At 45.0% G+C, this 19120-nt stretch overlaps 2 protein-coding genes across 2 annotated transcripts in view; one reads left to right on the plus strand and one right to left on the minus strand.

Annotated features, from left to right (window-relative positions):
• Positions 1–9988, plus strand: part of Mto1 (mitochondrial tRNA translation optimization 1) — a 22568-nt gene extending 12580 nt beyond the window's left edge. The window contains exons 10-12 of the mRNA XM_050124500.1: positions 2717–2835; positions 6734–6894; positions 8256–9988. Of these exons, the coding sequence (XP_049980457.1) occupies positions 2717–2835; positions 6734–6894; positions 8256–8372 (397 nt within the window). The 3' untranslated portion in view covers positions 8373–9988. The remainder of the gene's footprint in view (positions 1–2716; positions 2836–6733; positions 6895–8255) is intronic.
• Positions 9989–15226: 5238 nt separating this feature from the next.
• Eef1a1 (eukaryotic translation elongation factor 1 alpha 1) lies at positions 15227–18542 on the minus strand. Its single transcript, XM_050126803.1, has 8 exons — positions 18423–18542; positions 17293–17470; positions 17010–17189; positions 16630–16926; positions 16398–16548; positions 16058–16314; positions 15736–15970; positions 15227–15643 (listed from the first exon to the last, which is right to left on the minus strand). Exons 2-8 carry the CDS (start codon positions 17434–17436, stop codon positions 15519–15521), a joined length of 1389 nt encoding a protein of 462 aa, XP_049982760.1. The 5' UTR covers positions 17437–17470; positions 18423–18542; the 3' UTR covers positions 15227–15518.
• Positions 18543–19120: the final 578 nt, after the last annotated feature.

Below are 19120 nucleotides of genomic sequence, written 5' to 3' on the forward strand. Positions count from 1 at the left end.
CTTGGCTAGCTTATGCCCGAAATAACAACACACAAACTGTATTCATTTAAGAACTGCTTGGCCCATGAACTCTAGCCCTTACAGGCTAATTCTCGCACCTGGACTAGCCCATTTCTAATGAAGTGTGTAAGCACCCCAAGGTGCGCTTACCGGGAAGATTCTAGCCTAAGTCCATCGTGGGTTGCAGCTGCCTGGGAGAGCAGAGCATGGCGGCTGTCCGGTCCCTCTGGAAGCAGCGCAGAGTCTGACCTCACTTCCTCTTCCGCCCAGAATTCTATCCTGTTTATTCCGCCCACCTATCTTTTAACCTATCAGGGCCAGCAGTTTCTTTATTGCTCAGCCAATGAAATCAACAGATTGATATGACACTCCCACATCACTTATTTGTATTTATTATAATTTTTTTGAAATACCATGCCTTCTGAGATGTTCTTTCCCTCAGTTTAGTTACACGGCCTCAGACTAAAGGACGTTCATAGAGGAGCACTTTTGCTATAGGAACAAGGGACGTGTGTCTGTGTTATGTAGTCCAAGCCAGCCTTAAACTTGCTCAAAAGCTGAGGTAGCTTAGGATGAATAAATTTGCACCCCTGATTATCCTGCCCCACACTCAAGTGCTAGGACAAAAATAAATTCTGGGGACCTTGAATAACACAAAATGTGGTGTTCACCATTGTTTTTTGTTTTCTTTTTTGTTTTTCTCCATTTGGAAAAAAAATGTGCTTTAGATAGGAGAGGGAGCCAGCAGGGCACAAATGAGTAATCCTCTGTACTTTAGAGGTGCATTGTGCCTATCATGATGGCACTGGTGCCCTCCCTCTTATGGCACTTGCTTTCTGTGACGGCTCTTATGGATGTCGTGTGCTCCCAGTTTTTGTTGTGTTGTATTTAGTTTTATTTTGAGAGTGGGTGGCCCAAACTTTCTTCATGACTGACAATTACTTTAAGCTCTTGGCCCTTTCATGGCAGAAAGACTCCTAGTGGCCTCTTTTATGAGGGCACTAGTTCTTATGGCTGACCTCAGCTCTTTATAAAATAATAGGATATTAGTTATTAGGCTCCAAATTACAAATTTGGAAACACCACATTGTCACCATTGACGTCAATATATCTGTTTACTAGCTGTATTAATCAATTTTTTGGGTGGTTTTTTTTTTTTTTTTTTTTTTTTTTTTTTTTTTTTTTTTTTTTTTTTTTTTTTTTTTTTTTTTGGTTTTTCAAGACAGGGTTTCTCTCGCTTTGGAGCCTGTCCTGCAACTAGCTCTGTAGACCAGGCTGGTCTCGAACTCACAGAGATCCTCCTGCCTCAGCCTCCCAAGTGCTGGGATTAAAGGCGTGCGCCACCACCGCCCGGTGCATATTTTATTTTTTAAAAAGCTTTATCTGGCTACAGATTTGGAAGCTGAAACTCTAAGGTTAGGCACCTCCCTCTCTTTGAACTCTGCTGATGCTTTTTTAGGGTATTCTAACCCATCAGATCGATTCATGGTGGCATTTAATTTGAAAGTAACCCATGAGGGCCTAGAGAGGTATCTGTGGTTAAAAGCGTGTGCTGCTCTTCAGAGACCATATAGAGAGATGGGAAACCGGAATCTAGAGAACTCACTAGCGTGAACACTGACTTCAGAATAGAGTGTTGACCTCCTCTGAAGAGCAGAGACCTAGTTATTGTGGTCACTGTCCTTCCTTGGGTATGCCTCAGCAATGTGACATAGAGACTGCACTTGCAGAGCCTCTGAGGGACACCAGTCATCTGAACCCTAGCCTGCAGAAGGACGGCTCATTCATAGTATACTAACCAAGACTGAATAGCCGTGAAACACTTTCCTCATCCTCCAGATGGATGTGAGAAAGCCCTGGTCAGCAGAGGATATTCTTTGTAAGCAGAGAGGGAGGGAGAGAGTGCCTCATAAAACCTTAATAACAGTGTAATTCTAATGTAGTCAGGAAGTCAGGAAATCAATCCTTTTGGATGGGGGTTTTAAGCTGGGATTTTATGTAACCCAGGCTGTCCTCAAACTTTCTGGGTAACAAAGGCTAGCCTGGTACTCCCAGTGCTCCTGCCTCTGCCTCTCGAGCGCTAGGATTATAGACATGTGTTACCACGCCCAGAGAGAATCAATTGTTCCTTTTGTTGTTGTGGTTTTGTTTGTTAGTTTTTTTTTTTTAATGTGCATTGCTGTGAGCTACCATGTGGGTGATGGGAATTGAACCCAGATCCTCTGGAAGAGCAGCTGGTGTTCCTAAACACTGAACCATCTCTCCGGCCCCAATTGTTCTTTTTCCTTTTTTCGAGACAGGGTTTCTCTGTGGCTTTGGAGCCTGTCCTGGAACTAACTCTGTAGACCAGGCTGGTCTCGAACTCACAGAGATCCGCCTGCCTGTGCCTCCTGAGTGCTGGGATTAAAGGCGTGCGCCACCACCGCCCGGCTTATGCTCTTTATTTTATTCTGCATCAGGGTCGTAGCCCTGACTGGTTAAGTAGACTAAGCTGGTCTTGAACTCAGATCCTTCTGCCTCTGCCTCCTGAGTGTTAGGATTAAAAGTGTTCACTACCATGACTGACCTGGTGCTACTGTATTTGCTCACTATGCATGGAAAAAAATTAAAAGTCTCATTTAATTATTCTAATATTTGGTATTACGCCAAGGATTTTGTTCTTAGTTTGCCTTATAGGGTACAGATCCTTATGTTGATAAAGTCTTTGCATCGGCAGTGCTCTAGATGTTCTTAAGTATGAAGGAGTTGACATGGAGTTGCTGGCCAGTGCTGTTCCCGAGCCCCTGAAGAAGTATACTGCTTACAGAGAGCTGGCTAGAAGACTGAAAATAGAAGGTAAAAGGGAGTTGTTTTCCTTTGGTGCCTGTATTCTCTTTTCTGGATGTGCAGATTATGAATGAGCAGTAGACCTGTCTAACTACTCGCTGAATATAGTGATGCATGCCTGAGGATCACGCTGGCTTTAGGTTTTGGCAGGTTTGCCCTCCGTAGATACTAAGCAGTGAAAAGGGCACAGAACAGGATGATTCTGGGAATGGTAGGAAAGTTTGATGGATAGTGCTGTGTATACAGGAAAAGACCTTTACTCTTCGGGGAACAACCAGGGTGGTAAGAGTGGTGCATTCCTTGCAGGGTTGGCGCTCTCTTTCAATTCCACAGAGGTCTGTCAGCTTACCATGCTTTGGCTGTGTGTGTAGAATGGCCATATGTTGACTAGCATTGCATTGTGTTATGTTCTAAAAGGCTAGCAATGAAAAGAAACCTGTCAAAAATTCTAGAAACATTTTTCCAAATGACCCATTATTAAAAAATTAAATTTGATTAAAAAGTAACCCTGATGGGGCTGGAAAGATGGCTCAGTGGTTAAGGGCACATGCTGCTCTTCCAAAGGACTAGAGTTCATTCAGTTCCCAGCACCCACGTCACAGCTGCAACTTCAGCTGCGAGGGGATCCACAGGCACCTGCACTCACACACATACACCACAGACGCATGGTTAAAAATAACTTGTGAAATCTGAAAAAACAAAACTCGTCACCCCGTACTAGTGGCAGCCTACAGGAAGAGTACAGACTTTATTTCGCCATTGTGACTTCTCTACTAAAGAGCTTCGTTAGCTATTTAGGGTGTAGCAGTGGAAACAGCTGCTTAGATTACCTTTTTTAACTTGGTGCACAGCTTTACTTTGTTCAGTAAATATTAGGTTCCACTTAGAAGCATTTATCATTAACTTGTTTCCAGTAAATAATTCAACCATGACATAGCTGTTCTTGCTCTGTGAAGACCAGTACCTAAAAAATTCCAGCACCACTTGAGGTTTAGAAGAAACCACATTGGGTTAAAGTACAACATATACGGGTAATTTTCAAGTTGCCACTTTTAATATCCCAACCTTACAAGTTTCTTTTAATCCTTTTCGTTTTTAATTTTATTTTTATTTACATTTTTATGTTTGCTTCTGTGTGTGTATGCACATGTATGTAGGTGCTCATAGAGGGCAGAAGAGGGTGTTGGATCCTCTAGAACTGGAGTTACAGATGGTTGTGAACTGTGTGATGTGGGTGCTGGAAACCAAAGGACCCTTTATAAGAGCAGCAAGTGATCTTAACTACTCTCCAGTGATTTGTTTGTTTGTTTGAGACATGGTATCATGTAGCGCAGGCCATCCCAAACTCCTAAGCAGCTGAGGATGACTGTGAGCTCTTAGATCTCCTAAGTGCCAGGATTGCCAGTGTATGCCACTCACTGTACCTGGTTTTGTGCAGTGGTGGAAGATGTTGGTTGATACCAGTCATCAGCTTGATAGGATTTAGAGTCACCCCAGGACACAAGCATGCCAGACAAGCCCTTTGCCAACTGAGCTACATGCCAGCCCCTAGACAAAATTCTTGAGGGCAGAAGTCAGTGTCATGTATTTTCTTTCTTGTTTTGCAATTTATATCTGAGAGATTAAAATAAATGTGCCCATGGCCATATGCAAGATCTCAGCTATCCATGTATTAACATAGTTACTCTCTTGTTGCTGTGACAGAGTACCTGGCAAGAAGCCACTCAAGGGCTTGGAGAGATGGCTCAGTATTTAAGAGTACTGACTGCTCTTCCAGAGGATCCAGGTTCAATTCCCAGCCTCCTCATGGCACATCACAACCATCTGTAACTCCAGTTCCAGGACTTCTGACACCTCCATACATGCTGGCAAAACACCAAATAACATAAAATAAAAATAAATTATTAAAAAAAAAAACACTCAAGGAAGAGTTTATACATGCAAACTTCAGAGAATTAACCTTCAGTATTATTCATCCGAATGAGTCTGCTTTGGCTCATGACTTGAGGAGACAAAGTCATCCCGGTGGGAAAGGCATGGTAGTGAGAGCAGCTGACCTATAGTTTGCTGCACATGAGGCAGTTAATCGGAGCGCATCCACAGTCAGGAAGTAGAGATGCCAGCACTCACTTCCTCTCTCCTTTTTGTTGAGTCCAAGGCCACAGCCAGTGGGGTGATACCACTTGCATTTAGGTGGGTCTTCCTTTGCATTTAAACCATTTTGGAAACATTCTGGCAGGCATGCTGGGAAGTTTCTGTAGTGATTTAAAATCTTGTCAAATTGATAATCAGTAGTAACCACCACTGTAGCACAATTAATGAAAACCCAGAGGCAGATATTGGGGTTTAGTCTGAAGGTCAGGAAACCAAAGCAGCCAGCCAATGGCTCTTACCTCTACCTCAGTCTGAAATGGCGATCCTGCCTCCAGGAGTCTCAGAATGAGACTGTGTGAGAGCTGTCTCCTCCCATCTTATATTCCTCTCTAGGGCTGGGATTAAAGGTGTGCACTACCACCTGGTTTCTTTGACAAACTAGTGTGGCTACTGGGATTAAAGGTGTGCCACCACTGCCTGGTCTGTAAGGCTGACCAGTGGGACTGTTTTACTTCTGATCTTCAGGCAAGCTTTATTTATTAAAATACAAATGAAATATCACTACACGTCACATTACATTATACCCTGAGGGCTATTTATGAATCATAAGATTATGCCAGGTATAGTGAAGCATTCCTGTGTAATCCCAGCCCTTGGGAGCTGAGGCAGGGATTGTAAAAGGTCTTCCTGGCCAACTCAGTAAGACAATGTCTAAAAAGTATAAAAGGAGCTAGGGACATAACTCTAGTAATGGTAGAGTGTGTGTCTTCTTGCCTAGCATTCACGATGCCCTGAGACCTGGTCTTAATCACCAGTACCAAAACCAGACAGCTTTATTTTTTATTTTATTTGTTTATTTATTTATTTTGAGAAAGGGTTTCTTTTTTGTTGTTGTTGTTTGTTTGTTTTTGTTTTGTTTTTTTCGAGACAGGGTTTCTCTGTGGTTTTGGAGCCTGTCCTGGAACTAGCTCTTGTAGACCAGGCTGGTCTCGAACTCACAGAGATCCACCTGCCTCTGCCTCCCAAGTGCTGGGATTAAAGGCGTGCACCACCAAGTAGCTTTGGGGCCTTGTCCTGGAATTTACCTGGTAGTCCAGGCTGACCTCGCAGATCTGCCTGCCTCTGCTTCCCAGTGCTAGAATTAAAGGCGTGTGCCACCACTACCACCCAGTTTGACTTTATTTTTCTAAGAACAGAATGCTTGATAAGATAATTGCCAAGCTCTCTTTATAATATTACTTCTCAATAAAAACCTTAACTAAATTGCATAAGTTATGTTTGCCAACCAAGAACCCCCACTTGTGAAAATGATTGCCTTGGGGCCGGGAGCACAGTTGAGCCGTAGAGCTCTGTCAGGCATGTGTAGGCCGTGGTTCATCCTGGGACCACACACAGCTTCACATGAAAATAATTTAAGAACCATTTTCTTGGAGAAACAGCCCATCCTTAGGATTTAACATTTGCACTGACACGGTCAGATTCAGCTGGGCGTGATGGCAGACACCTGTAGTGCTTAATAGCCCTTTGCCAGTGGAGGCTGAATGACAGTCAGTAAAGTCGCTCCTAACTATATGTAGTACAGCTCTGTGATACCCTTCAGTTTCTTCACCTCAAAAAGGACACCAACTAGGAATTCAAGGTCAGCCTCACTGCAAGTTTGAGGCTATCCTGGAATACATGAGATTATCTGCCCTACCTGTCTCAGAGTATCAAGTATTGATGAGGTGATGCATGCCAAAGCTTTTTGTAAATAGTAAAGGGCTGTACAAACACAGTTATGTATCATAATAGAATTCTCATTCTTTTTTACCAGCTACTTATGAGTCAGTATTATTGTATCAACTACAAGAAATAAAGGAGGTTCGGCGAGATGAAGCTTTCCAACTGCCACAAGACTTAGATTATCTAACCATCAAGGATGTGTCATTGTCCCAAGAAGTTCGAGAGAAGCTACACTTGAGTCGCCCACAGACAGTAAGCAAACAAGTAATGGGGAAAAACAAGTTAGAAGCTAAGCCAGAAAGGGCTAGTGCTTTATTTTAATCCTGGACTTAGAATGGTCACATGAGTGACCTTGAGAAACCTAATCTTGGAGCTGGAGTGTTGCTCTAGAGCTAAGAGCCCTTGCTGCTTTGCAAAGGACCCTGGTTTGGTTCCATGGTGCCTCCCAAGTTCCAGGGAATTTGATGCCCCCTTCTGACCTCTGAGGGCACTGCACGTACATGGTGTACTTATGTACATTCAAAAACACTCATGATCTGGGCAGTGGTGGTGGTGCACACCTTTAAATCCCAGCACTCGGGAGGCAGAGGCAGGCGGATCTCTGTGAGTTTGAAGCCACCCTGGTCTACAGAGTGAGTTTTAGGACTGGCTCAAAAAGAAAACAAAAAAACATTCATGCACATGACAATAACCTAGAAAGAAAATTTTTCTTTAAAAATAAATGTTTTTTATTCTAACCCTGTGCTAAAGCATTGGTACACACCCTCTTATTGTACAGCCACTGAGGCAAAGCAGTGTAATGTAAGCATAATGTTTTCTCATCTAAAAAGCGAAAAACAAAACTGATTCTTTCCCTCCCTCCCAATAATTATGAAAAGACAATAACTGAGCTACAGGGGGACTTTGTGTTCTCCCCTCTCCTCCCCTTCCTCACTCCATCGTGAGATTTTGCCTGGCTTGAACTTAGGCAAGCCTTGTCTGTTGTGTTCTGAAAACACTGCTTCCTTTAAGTAATCTACTCTTAGCATCTTTCCATCCCCTCTTCCTCCACGATCCCTGAACTTGGAGGGAAGAGTATTGGTACAAACGTCTCGTTTAGGACTGAGCACTCCAAAGTCTTGTATTTTCTGCATGTTGACCATTTGTGGATCTGTGTTACTTGCCATCTAGACCACATTGTTTTCTTTCTTAAAAAAACGGGGGCGGGGGGGGGGGGGGCGGGGTTGTATATGTATGTTTTCCCTACATGTGCCTATGCACAGTACATGCATATCTGGAGCCTGTGGAGGTCAGAAGAGAGCATCAGATTCAGGTCCCCTGGAACTGGAGTTATAGATGGTTGAGCCAGTCACTTTGCTAGGAGTGGAACTAGTTGAACTAACGTAGTCCTGGCTCAGTAGACCAGGCTGGCCTTGAACTCAGACAGTCACCTGCCTCTGCCTCCCGAGTGCTGGGATTAAAGGCTTTCTAATGGCCATCATCACACCCAGCTCTCAGATAATTTTTAATAGCTGGGTGTGATGTCACCTGCTGTAGTCCTATCAACGTGAGAAATTTGATGTGTTTTTATGTGCCATAGCTCACTTTGGTTCTTTCATCATTTTAATTCCTAGATTGGGGCTGCTAGTCGTATACCTGGAGTGACACCAGCTGCCATCGTCAATCTGCTCAGATTTGTGAAGACTGCTCAGCAGAGACAGGCAGCAGTGACGGAGCACCAAACCAATTAGTACTTATGTGATACAAAGAAACTTCCAGACAGAGAATTGTAACTTTCATTTCATAGAGGACTTTTAGAAAGAGGGTTTAGAGAGTATAAAAGGAGATAAAAATAATACCTGTGAGAATAGCATTGTTAGATTATTTTAGATTTGTCCTTATAAGACAAAGGTTGTATTTATAAGACAGTTGTACTTTATGTATATAGGCAAAATGCTTCAAAACATCAGTAGGTCATGTAGCATTCATCAAAGGGTAATAATTAAGCCAAAACTAAACCTGAAACTGAGTGTTGATACAGATTTTAAGCAATCCCATCTGTTAAGAGGTTGAAGCTCGGGGGCTGGAGAGATGGCTCAGTGGTTAAGAGCACTGGCTGCTCTTCCAGAGGTCCTGAGTTCAATTCCCAGCAACCACATGGTGGCTCACAACCATCTGTAATGAAATCTGGTGCCCTCCTCTGGCGTGCGGGCATACATGGAGGCAGAATGTTGTATACATAATAAATAAATCTTTAAAAAAAAAAAAAAAAAAAAAAAGAAGTTGAAGCTGGGCTGGGCAGTGTGATTCACACCTTTAATCCCAGAACTCGGGATGCAGAGAAACCCTGTCTCCATAGACCTGGTCCCTAAGAGCCACGTCCAGAGCCTATGCCCTTTGGGAAAAAATTTTTCAGTTTGTAGATTTTCTACTCTTATGCCCATATGTAAAGTTAATTGCTATTTTTTACTCATAAAGCACCCCAGACCACAGACTTAGTCTTGTCTGCTTACTGTGGTTAGCAAACGGTGATTCAAGTTGTAAACTAGGATGAAAAAGGAAGACTGAACTGGGCAATGGTGGCACACACCTTTAATCCCAGCACTGAAAAGCAGATGGATCTCTGAGTTCAAGGCCAGCCTGGTCTACAGACCAGGTTCCAGGACAGCCAAGTCTACACAGACAAACCTGTTTCAAAAAATTCAAAAAACTCAAAGAAAAATGAAGACTACAAAACCACCCCGATCACTCAGCTGTTTTTCCTCTTTTGAGAACAGTTTTCAGCCGGTATGCTATTTCAGCATTATACACGTCATCTAATACTGGGATAGGCAGGGGAGAACAGGAGAAATGGGTCAGCAGGTAAGTGCAATGGCTGCTTTTTCAGAGGACAGGGATCAAGATGGGATCCAACACCTGGCCTTCATGGCCATGTGATACACAGGCATACATGTAGGCCAGGTACCCATAAGCATAATACTTTTCTTTTTAATTTTAGTTTGACAGAGGTAGCAGGAAGCTCAGAAATTCAGCTATCGTCAGTTTGAGGCTAATCTGGACTACATGAGACTCTGCCTCAGGGGTGTGGGTGGGTGAGGGCTGGATGCCCATGCAGTTTATAATTCTGGAATTAATTGTGTAGGTTAAAAGCTGACCCAGAACATTTAAATCTTAAGATTTCAGTACTTTGGAATTTTCAATCATTAGTTTTGAACATTGGTGGAAGTACTATAAAACAAACACAAACTTATTTTGTAAGCTGGTTAAAGGAGGTTAAAGGTGGTCATATTTCATACAATAAAAATGTTTGCTGATCCAACTGACCTGGCCATGATTTAACATTAATAAAGCAATCTGTAATTACTGATGAATCGTGTCTAGTAATGCCATATCCTTTCTTTACTGGTACAGGGATAGTATGTGTTGCATTGGGGTGACCAATGTGGGTCCCTTGACTAGCCTTTATGAGTAGACTAGGGGATGAATAAATGGGTCAGAGGGTTCTGGTTTTTTTTGGGGGGAGGGGGTTGAGACAAAGTTTCTCTGTAACTTTGGTGCCTGTCCTGGAACTAGCTCTTGTAGACCAGGCTGGCCTCAAATTCAGAGATCTGCCTGTCTCTGCCTCCCAAGTGCTGAGATTAAAGGCGTGCGCCACTGCTGCCTGGCCCTGTCCCAGCCCTGTTTTGTCTCTTTAATACTAGCCGGGCTGTTAGCCCCGTGTTTGCTTAGGCTTCTGCTAGAAGTTAGTGTTCCAAGGCCTCTAGTCACTTTGGCCCTATATCTAAGATCTGATTATGGGGGAGGCAACCAAATATTTTGTTATATATAATTTGGCACAACTATTTGAATGCAGTTCAATTTCTTAGATTTGCTTGTTCATCTAGTTTTCGTCTTTCCAGGTCAGGTCAGGGTTTAATGATTTAAAATTTATTTTTATGTGCATTGGTGTTTTGTCCGTATGAATATGTGAACAATATGCCAGATCCCCTGAAACCAGAGTTACAGTTGTGAACTGTTGTGTGGGTAGTGGGAATTGAACCCAGATCCTCTGGAAGAGCAGCCACTGTTCTTAAGTGCTGAGTCATCTCTTCAGCCCTGCCTGATACCTTTTTCGAGGTGTAGCTTTTAATCAATACCATGTGTGTATACAAATACAAAGAATACATAAGACTTTAGCCAGGCATGGTATGTGACAGCATTTGACAATTGAGCATAACTTGGGACTGTACAGTGAAAATTAAAAAAAGTGTATTGTACACCTATAATTCCAAGACTTGAGAGACAGGAGGATTGCTCAAATTGGAGGCAGAGAACACAGCAAAACAAAGCCAGGCTAGCCTGTAATCCCAGTGTTGGGAAGGCAGAGACAAGAGGAAAGCCACAAATGTCTACCTAGTACCTAGAAAGTTCCAAACAAGCCAGAGCCACATAGCAATATGTGATCAAAAGTAGGAGCGTGAAGTAGGGAAAGATGGCTCAGCAGTTAAAATCACTCACTACTCTTTCCAAAGGACTTGGGTTCAATTTCCAGCACCTACATGGTGGCTAATACCCAGCTGTAACCGAAGTCCAGACGGTCCACACAGCCCTCTTGTGGTCCTTACAGGTACCAGGCATGTATGTGGTGCAGATACATATACCTACAGGTAAGACACTTAAATAGAAAAAAAACTATATGCAAAAATGGGTGAACCTTAAACAAACATGCTGCTAAATGGGGCGCAAACCATGAGCTCCAGGCTGAGCTGCAAGAGTTGGACTTGCCTCAAAAAGGGAAGCCATGCCAGGTGGTGGCATGGGCCTTTAAATAACCACAGCACTAAGGAGGCAGAGGCAGGTGGATATCTAAATCCAAGGCCAGCCTGGTCTACCGAAGTTTCAAGACAGAAAGAACCTGTCTCAAAAAAAAAGGGAAGAGGGGGAAAGATGGTGAATTTTAGTGTATGTAAAGAATTTAGCAAGTGGGTGAAGGGCGAACCTCTTACAGAATTTGCCCTTTTGCTTATATGTAGGATAACACATTAAACTTGTTTTTATTGCATATCTCCTATAGAGATTACACTGGATATAGATTTCCAATAGATGAGAGGTCAACATAATTTTTATTTTTTTGATTCTCTGTAGCTTGAGCCTATCCTGGAACTCCCTCCTTAGGCCCCTGTAGGCCTTGAACTCAGAGACCCACCTGTTTCTGCCTCCAAGTGCTGTGATTAAAGGCGTGCACCACCACCACCTGGCAAAGCCACCCAGCTATTTTCTATAAATTTTTCTTAAAAATTGATACTAAGAAAACAATCTATTTGAGTTAGTATTCTAGCTTGTCATTGAATATCCCGTCACTTGCAAATGACTAAGTGGCGTTGTGTTACATAAGCAATACTGGGTAAGAGAGCATGTAGGGTTTGCAAATAACCTAAGTAACAAGAGGCAGGTCAGGAAAGTTTTTTTTTTTTTACATGGTTTCTCTCTAGCTTTGGAACTAGTCCTGGAACTAGCTCTTGTAGACCAGGCTGGCCTGGTCTCCACCTGGCAGGAAAGTTAAGTCTTAGGAAAACAAGATGAAGAGGTCTCATCCATACAGGATTTAGAAGACACTGTTCTCTCGTCAATATAGGTCCTATACATCCAGTAATTCCCATGGGCCTGGGTTGTGATGAACTAGTACCATTGAAGGCCATCTAACATTAGTTTCACCCATGTTCTCAAACTGAACTTGTACAGTCAAACTTTGTGTCTGTCTAGTTCAATTCAAGAGTAAAAGATGATCTGCCAGGCGGTGGTGGTGAACGCCTTTGATCCCAGCACTCGGGAGGCAGAGGCAAGCAGATCTGAGTTCACAGCCAGCCTGGTCTACAAGAGCTAGTTCCAGGATACCCTCCCAAAGCTACAGAGAAACCCTGTCTGGAAAGAAAAATTAGTCTTCATTCCCAAGACAGAATCTCAGAGCCAACAAGGGAGTGCCATCACCCAGTTAAGCTGTTTTATATTTTTTAAAAATATTTATTAAATACAGTGTTCTGCCTGCATGTATACCTGCAGGCCAGAAGAGGGCACCAGGTCTCATTACAGATGGTTGTGAGCCACCCACCATGTGGTTACTGGGAATTGAACTCAGGACCTCTGGCGGAGCAGCCAGTGCTCTTAACCTCTGAGCCATCTCTCCAGCCCCCAGCTGTTTTAAAAAAGAAAAAGGTTTATGTAGCTAGGCTTTGTGTCAAGGCCTTTAACCCCAGCACTCAGGAGGCAGAGTTGCAGGACCTGGTTTACAGAGCAAAACTCCTGGAGTTCCATGTCAGGGCTGAATGCACAGGGAAACCCCCATGTCCAAAAAAGAAAAACGTATTTTAAGAGCCAGGTTGTGGTGGTGTAGCCTTTAATCCCAACACTTGGAAGGCCAAAGCAGGCATATTTGGCATACCTGTCCCAAAATAAGTATTTAAGTTAACTTATTGATCCAAATATTAATAGGTTGTAGTAGGCTGGAATAAATAAAGGATCAAATTTAATCACTGCCTGAGCCTGACTGAATTTTTATAAATAAGGATTATAGTTCACTAAGTAGTATACCTACACTACCACGTTCAGCACCCAGTACCCACTTCAAAGAAAATTGCCAGACTAGGTCGATTTAAAACACCCCCGGATGACTGAGTAGCAGTGTAGGCACAGCATTGAAGAGCACTAAAAATGATTCATCCTTTACTAGAGCCATGTGCCTGTGGAACCTAGTTTTCTTCCACTGAGCCACCTATTTTCAAGATGCTGGACTCCCAAACCTGTGTAATCCAGACAGACCTGCAACTCCTTGAGTTGCCAGGGGTAATGTCAGTAGCAACAGCCCTTTATTGATAGGCTAAAGGCCAAGTTGTTCAAATTTCCCAGCACTAAAAATATGCCCAAGCAGGGTGCCTTGGTGCTCATTTAATCCCTGCATTAGGGGAAGTTTGAGGCCAGCCTGGTCTACAGAGCTAGTTCTAAAGACAACCAGGGTTAGAGAATCCTGTTTGTCCTTTCCTTTAAATTCCTTCGCTTTATTTTACCCACACATGTGCACATTCCTGCCTAGTAGGCCATTCATTAGACTCACCCAACTTAACAATGCTGAAGAAACACCATGTGAGTGCTGGAATGAGGGCAAGTCCAATCATTTGTAACCAGAAATGTAATCAGCTAGCCTACTTAAAGCAAGCACAAAGTAATTAGCTTTCACTTCTGGGCCTCTCCAGTGCAAAAAGGACTACAGATGCACTCCTGGTATCTAACTTAGTAGTGGGGCTTGTCCGACACGCCTGGATCCCATACCCAGGCTTTTTCCTTTTATAAGTTTTGTACCAGTAGGTGGTGCTATCCACTAAACTCTACACATGCACAAATCTGATTCAATCCTTCATCTACTTTCCAGGTAGGTAGATCTTGATTCCTTTGGAGTTGGGCTTATTAGATCATGTTAAGATTTCTCAAACCTGCACCCCAACTCACTAACCTAAACTGAAAAACCTTTAACCCACAGATTTACAGACCAATCCCACTTCTTTGCTTATGGCCCAGGTACTTCAATCTGCTGTACCTAAACTTAAATTAGGCCACCTATTGTGATCAAGGGACCCATGAATAGCAGCAAACAGGCCTTTAGTCTAGCACTTGGGATGCTGAGGCAGACCTGTGTCTAGAGCTAGTAGCTACTGGAAAACTTTAAAGCCTCCCTCCCCCAAAACAAAGAGCAAACCCTTAATACATGGCTTTGCCATCTCGCCCATCCACACCTAGGACACTATATTCTGCCATCTCCAGCTCAGTAAATATCCTGCAGATCTATTATATCATTGTAATTCAGACTTGAAACACAGGATGTTTCTGGGCTGGAGATGGCTCCGGTGTAAAGAAGCACGAGCTGTTCTAGAGGATAAGAGTTTAATTCCCTCTGAACAAAGTAGTTAACAAAGTTCAATTTCCAATCAATATGGTGCCTCAAAAACAATCTATAAGAGATGATCTGATGCCCTCTTCTGGCTAAAAGTTTATACACTACTAGAGTCACAAACCAACACCTTACATTTTTCTTCCTACTCTTGTTTCCACACTAATGTCCCACCTCTGAAAACAGCCTTACCTTTCAGCTGAATCAAGCCCCAGGATCTTGAATAGCATTTGTATTTACCAACAGTGTTATATATAACACAAAAAGCTATGAAAGACTAAGCTTTTAAAAAAACTTGCTTAGCATTTATCATTGTTTCTTTGGTTTTTAAACTGTAGCCAACCATTTACTATTTCTCCTTGAATGTATCTTGGACTAAATCACTAAACCAAGCCTGCCTCCCATTTTAATTCTCAAATACTCTTAAAGTATGGTAGGACAATTCACCTTTCATATATACCCAAAGAGTGAGGGTATTATTCCAGTCCCCATGCCAGCCAAAACTATGCATTCCTAAATTACAGACCAGTTTTGCCTAACCAGTAACTTTGAGACTCCCACAGCTAATTAAGATTCCAAGTCATCACCCTTTAAAGTGGCTAAGCTCTGAAATACAAATCCCTTGGGACAAAGTGGACCTCCACACCTTTCCAAGCACTTAGAAATGACATTTCAGCATTGACAAGACAGATTTCTCATTAAACTTGTTTTAATGGGTCTCAAAATTCTGTGACAGATTTTTGGTCAAGTTGTTTCCATTAAAAAGTACTGATTTTGAAAACTAATAACTTAAAACTGCCACACACACAAAAAAATGGTCCACAAAACATTCTCCTTTCCTTCTGAAGGTTTTACGATGCATTGTTATCATTAACCAGTCTTTCACTATTAAACTTAAATGGCCAATTGAGACAAACAGTTCTGAGACCGTTCTTCCACCACTGATTAAGACTGGGGTGGCAGGTGTTAGGGATAATATTCATTTAGCCTTCTGAGCTTTCTGGGCAGACTTGGTGACCTTGCCAGCTCCAGCAGCCTTCTTGTCCACAGCTTTGATGACACCCACAGCAACTGTCTGCCTCATGTCACGAACAGCAAAACGACCTATACAGAAGAAGATTGCTTGTGAGAATTGGCTCATAATCATTTCATATTCCATGGTATCCAGTACAACAGAATCTCTAAGTTATGCTTACCCAGTGGAGGATAGTCAGAGAAGCTCTCGACACACATGGGCTTGCCGGGAACCATATCAACAATGGCTGCATCACCAGATTTCAAGAATTTCGGGCCATCTTCCAGCTTCTTGCCAGAACGACGATCAATCTTTTCTTTAAGCTCAGCAAACTTGCATGCTATGTGAGCTGTGTGACAATCTAGTACAGGAGCATAGCCAGCACTAATTTGGCCTGGGTGGTTCAGGATAATCACCTTTAATTAAGAAAAAACATTTAATTTTTGCCTTCAAGTTCTGGTTACATGCAATCAATCTTATATACTTGTAAACTATGTTGTTACCTGAGCAGTGAAGCCAGCAGCTTCCATTGGTGGGTCATTTTTGCTGTCACCAGCAACGTTGCCACGTCTAACATCTTTGACAGACACGTTCTTCACATTGAAGCCCACGTTGTCCCCAGGAAGAGCTTCACTCAAAGCTTCATGGTGCATTTCAACAGACTTTACTTCTGTAGTCACATTGACTGGAGCAAAGGTCACCACCATGCCAGGTTTCAAAACACCGGTCTCCACTCGGCCCACAGGGACAGTCCCAATGCCTAGAATTTACAATAGGCAAGGTGAAGGCAATTGGAGACATACCTTAAGACAATTCAGTTCAATGTCCTACTGTTCTACTTACCACCAATTTTATAGACATCCTGGAGGGGCAGTCGCAGAGGCTTGTCAGTTGGACGAGTTGGTGGCAGGATACAATCCAAAGCTTCCAACAGGGTGGTTCCACTGGAACTACCATCTTTGCGAGTGATTTTCCATCCCTTGAACCAAGGCATCTAAAATACAAACATTAAAGTTATTAATAACCTCCCCCACTTCCAGCTTTCTTCATTCAGAAACATTAAAAAGTCACTTACATTAGCACTTGGCTCCAGCATGTTGTCACCATTCCAACCAGAAATTGGCACAAATGCTACTGTGTCAGGGTTGTAGCCAATTTTCTTAATGTAGGTGCTGACTTCCTTAACAATTTCCTCGTATCTCTTCTGGCTGTAGGGTGGCTCGGTGGAATCCATTTTGTTGACACCAACAATTAGCTGTTTCACACCCAGGGTGTAAGCCAGAAGTGCATGCTCACGGGTCTGCCCATTCTTGGAAATACCAGCTTCGAATTCACCAACACCAGCAGCAACAATCAGGACAGCACAGTCAGCCTTTAAGAAATGAGTTACTTTGTTAATTAACAATAAAGCTTTCCCAACGGAATGCAAGCCAGGTGTTAGTAAATTTTACGAACCTGTGATGTGCCTGTAATCATGTTTTTGATGAAGTCTCTGTGTCCTGGGGCATCAATGATAGTAACATAGTACTTGCTGGTCTCAAACTTCCACAGGGAGATGTCAATAGTGATACCACGCTCACGCTCAGCTTTTAGTTTGTCCAAGACCCAGGCATACTTGAAGGAGCCTTTTCCCATCTGCGAAGTGATTCAGAGCACACTCAAACCTCTGGTTCTTAAGAAAATTCAAAATTCCTCCTTACACGTAGGGTATCCCCACCCTTCTCTCCCTTATACTTGCCTCGGCAGCCTCCTTCTCAAACTTCTCGATGGTTCGTTTGTCGATTCCACCACACTTGTAGATCAGGTGGCCGGTTGTAGTGGACTTGCCGGAATCGACGTGTCCAATGACGACGATGTTGATGTGAGTCTTTTCCTTTCCCATTTTGGCTTTGAATTAGCGGTGGTTTTCACAACACCTATAAAAAAGGGGAGAGGTTGATAATACCTTTGAACCGCCATGCAGCTTGAGAATTAAGAGCTTTGCTCCAAACTCAAAGGGGCAAATTCCAAGGATTTCTTCCACTGCCAGGCTGGCCTGGCTGCAGTCTCCACCCACCAAAAGTGAGCAAACTCCAACGCCATTAGATTCCCCTCCCCCTGCCGAGACGAGCGGTGCTCCGAAAGGAGGCTCCGGGGTGACTGAACTGCAGCCGCTACACCACGGGGTCACATCACAGGAAGCAGCGGCCAGCGAGGGGCAAGGCCCTCTTCCTTTGTGTGGGTGACTCACCCGCCCCGCTCCGCTGGGCAGCCGCGTCCTCCATTTTGAGCTCCTGGCTACAGGGCCCGGGAGCGGCCATCTTTCCGCGCACGCAACTGGTGCCGGGCGGGCCGGCCTCACCCTCGTCGGCGGCGAGACGCACAGCCCCGCCGGGGCAGTGTCGTGTCGGGCACCGAGGCTGCCCGATCCCGGCACCTAAACCCCACGCCAGGTCTCCTCCGTAAGCCCCAGGCCTCGCCCCGTTTGAGTGGCGTCGGACATGTGCTCCGAGACGGGCGGGCCCCAGCGCCCCCACTTTGGCCGCCTTCTTCCTGCCCGCCCAAAGATCTACGGGCTCCGGCGGAGCCAAACCCACAACCTCCCTTTGTTAGCCCGGGCTGCTGGAGTTAGGGCGGAGAGCGGGGCCGACACCGAAGTGCGCTCCGAGTGGCACGCGGCGGCGGCGGCGCGGAAGCCACGCTAGGCCTCTGGGCGGACACGAGGCGAGGCTCCGGGGCCGCCGCTAGGCCGCACTCGCTCCCGCCCGCCGGGCCCGCCGACCGGGGCGGCGATGCTCGCAGGGGAGCTCGGCGGACGACGCCCGCAGGCCGGCCCGGCCCGCTGGAAGCCGCACTCCCGGGCCCGCGGAAGCCACACCCGCCACTCACCTGCGTTCTGACGGCAAACCCGTTGCGAAAAAGAACGTCCGAGGCGACTACCGCACTTTTATACCGTTCTCCCCCACCCTCGGGAGGAGGGCGGAGCCAGCACACGACACCACTTTCCCAGTCTGCCCCGCGCCAGCTCCCCGGCCCCCGCTCCGCGCGCCCTTCCCCCACCGCCGGGGACCGTGGGCTAGTGCGCTCCGGCCCACCCGCGAGCAGCCTTCGGCGCATGCTCCTCCTCCCCGCTGTGCAGGGCGGGCCCGGAGATTCCGGGCTGTGACGGAGGAGGGAATTTAGCGACGGTCCCTGGGATTCCCCGGGGCGAAGGCGATCCCTCCTTTTGTATGAATTACTCTGTGCTGCAGCTGGGGGTGGGGCGGTGAGGAGCTGGCCAAGAGGGCGTCCAGAATCCGTCCCTACCCTTCCTGACTCCATTGCGAAGGCTCCATCGAGATCCGGGTGTCCCTTCCCACGGAGGCCACCTCCCGACGTCAGCCCCGCCATCCCCTCCTGCTCGCCCCCCGCCCTCCTTGCCGGAGAGGAGCACAATGCTGGGGACCCTTCATGGCCCCAGAACGCAAGGGCTCGGCTCAGGGACCGAGAGCTCGACGGATCTGCCCCTGTCCTGGCCTCTTGGTTCGTTCCATCCAACGCCAGCTGCTTCTCTGGAAGCCTGAAGCGCGCTTCACGCCCTAGGAGTT

This window comes from Alexandromys fortis, unplaced genomic scaffold, assembly GCF_014885135.2.
Source record: "Alexandromys fortis isolate MF-2015 unplaced genomic scaffold, M_Fortis_MF-2015_v1.1 scaffold_22, whole genome shotgun sequence".
Classification (NCBI taxonomy): Eukaryota; Metazoa; Chordata; class Mammalia; order Rodentia; family Cricetidae; genus Alexandromys; species Alexandromys fortis.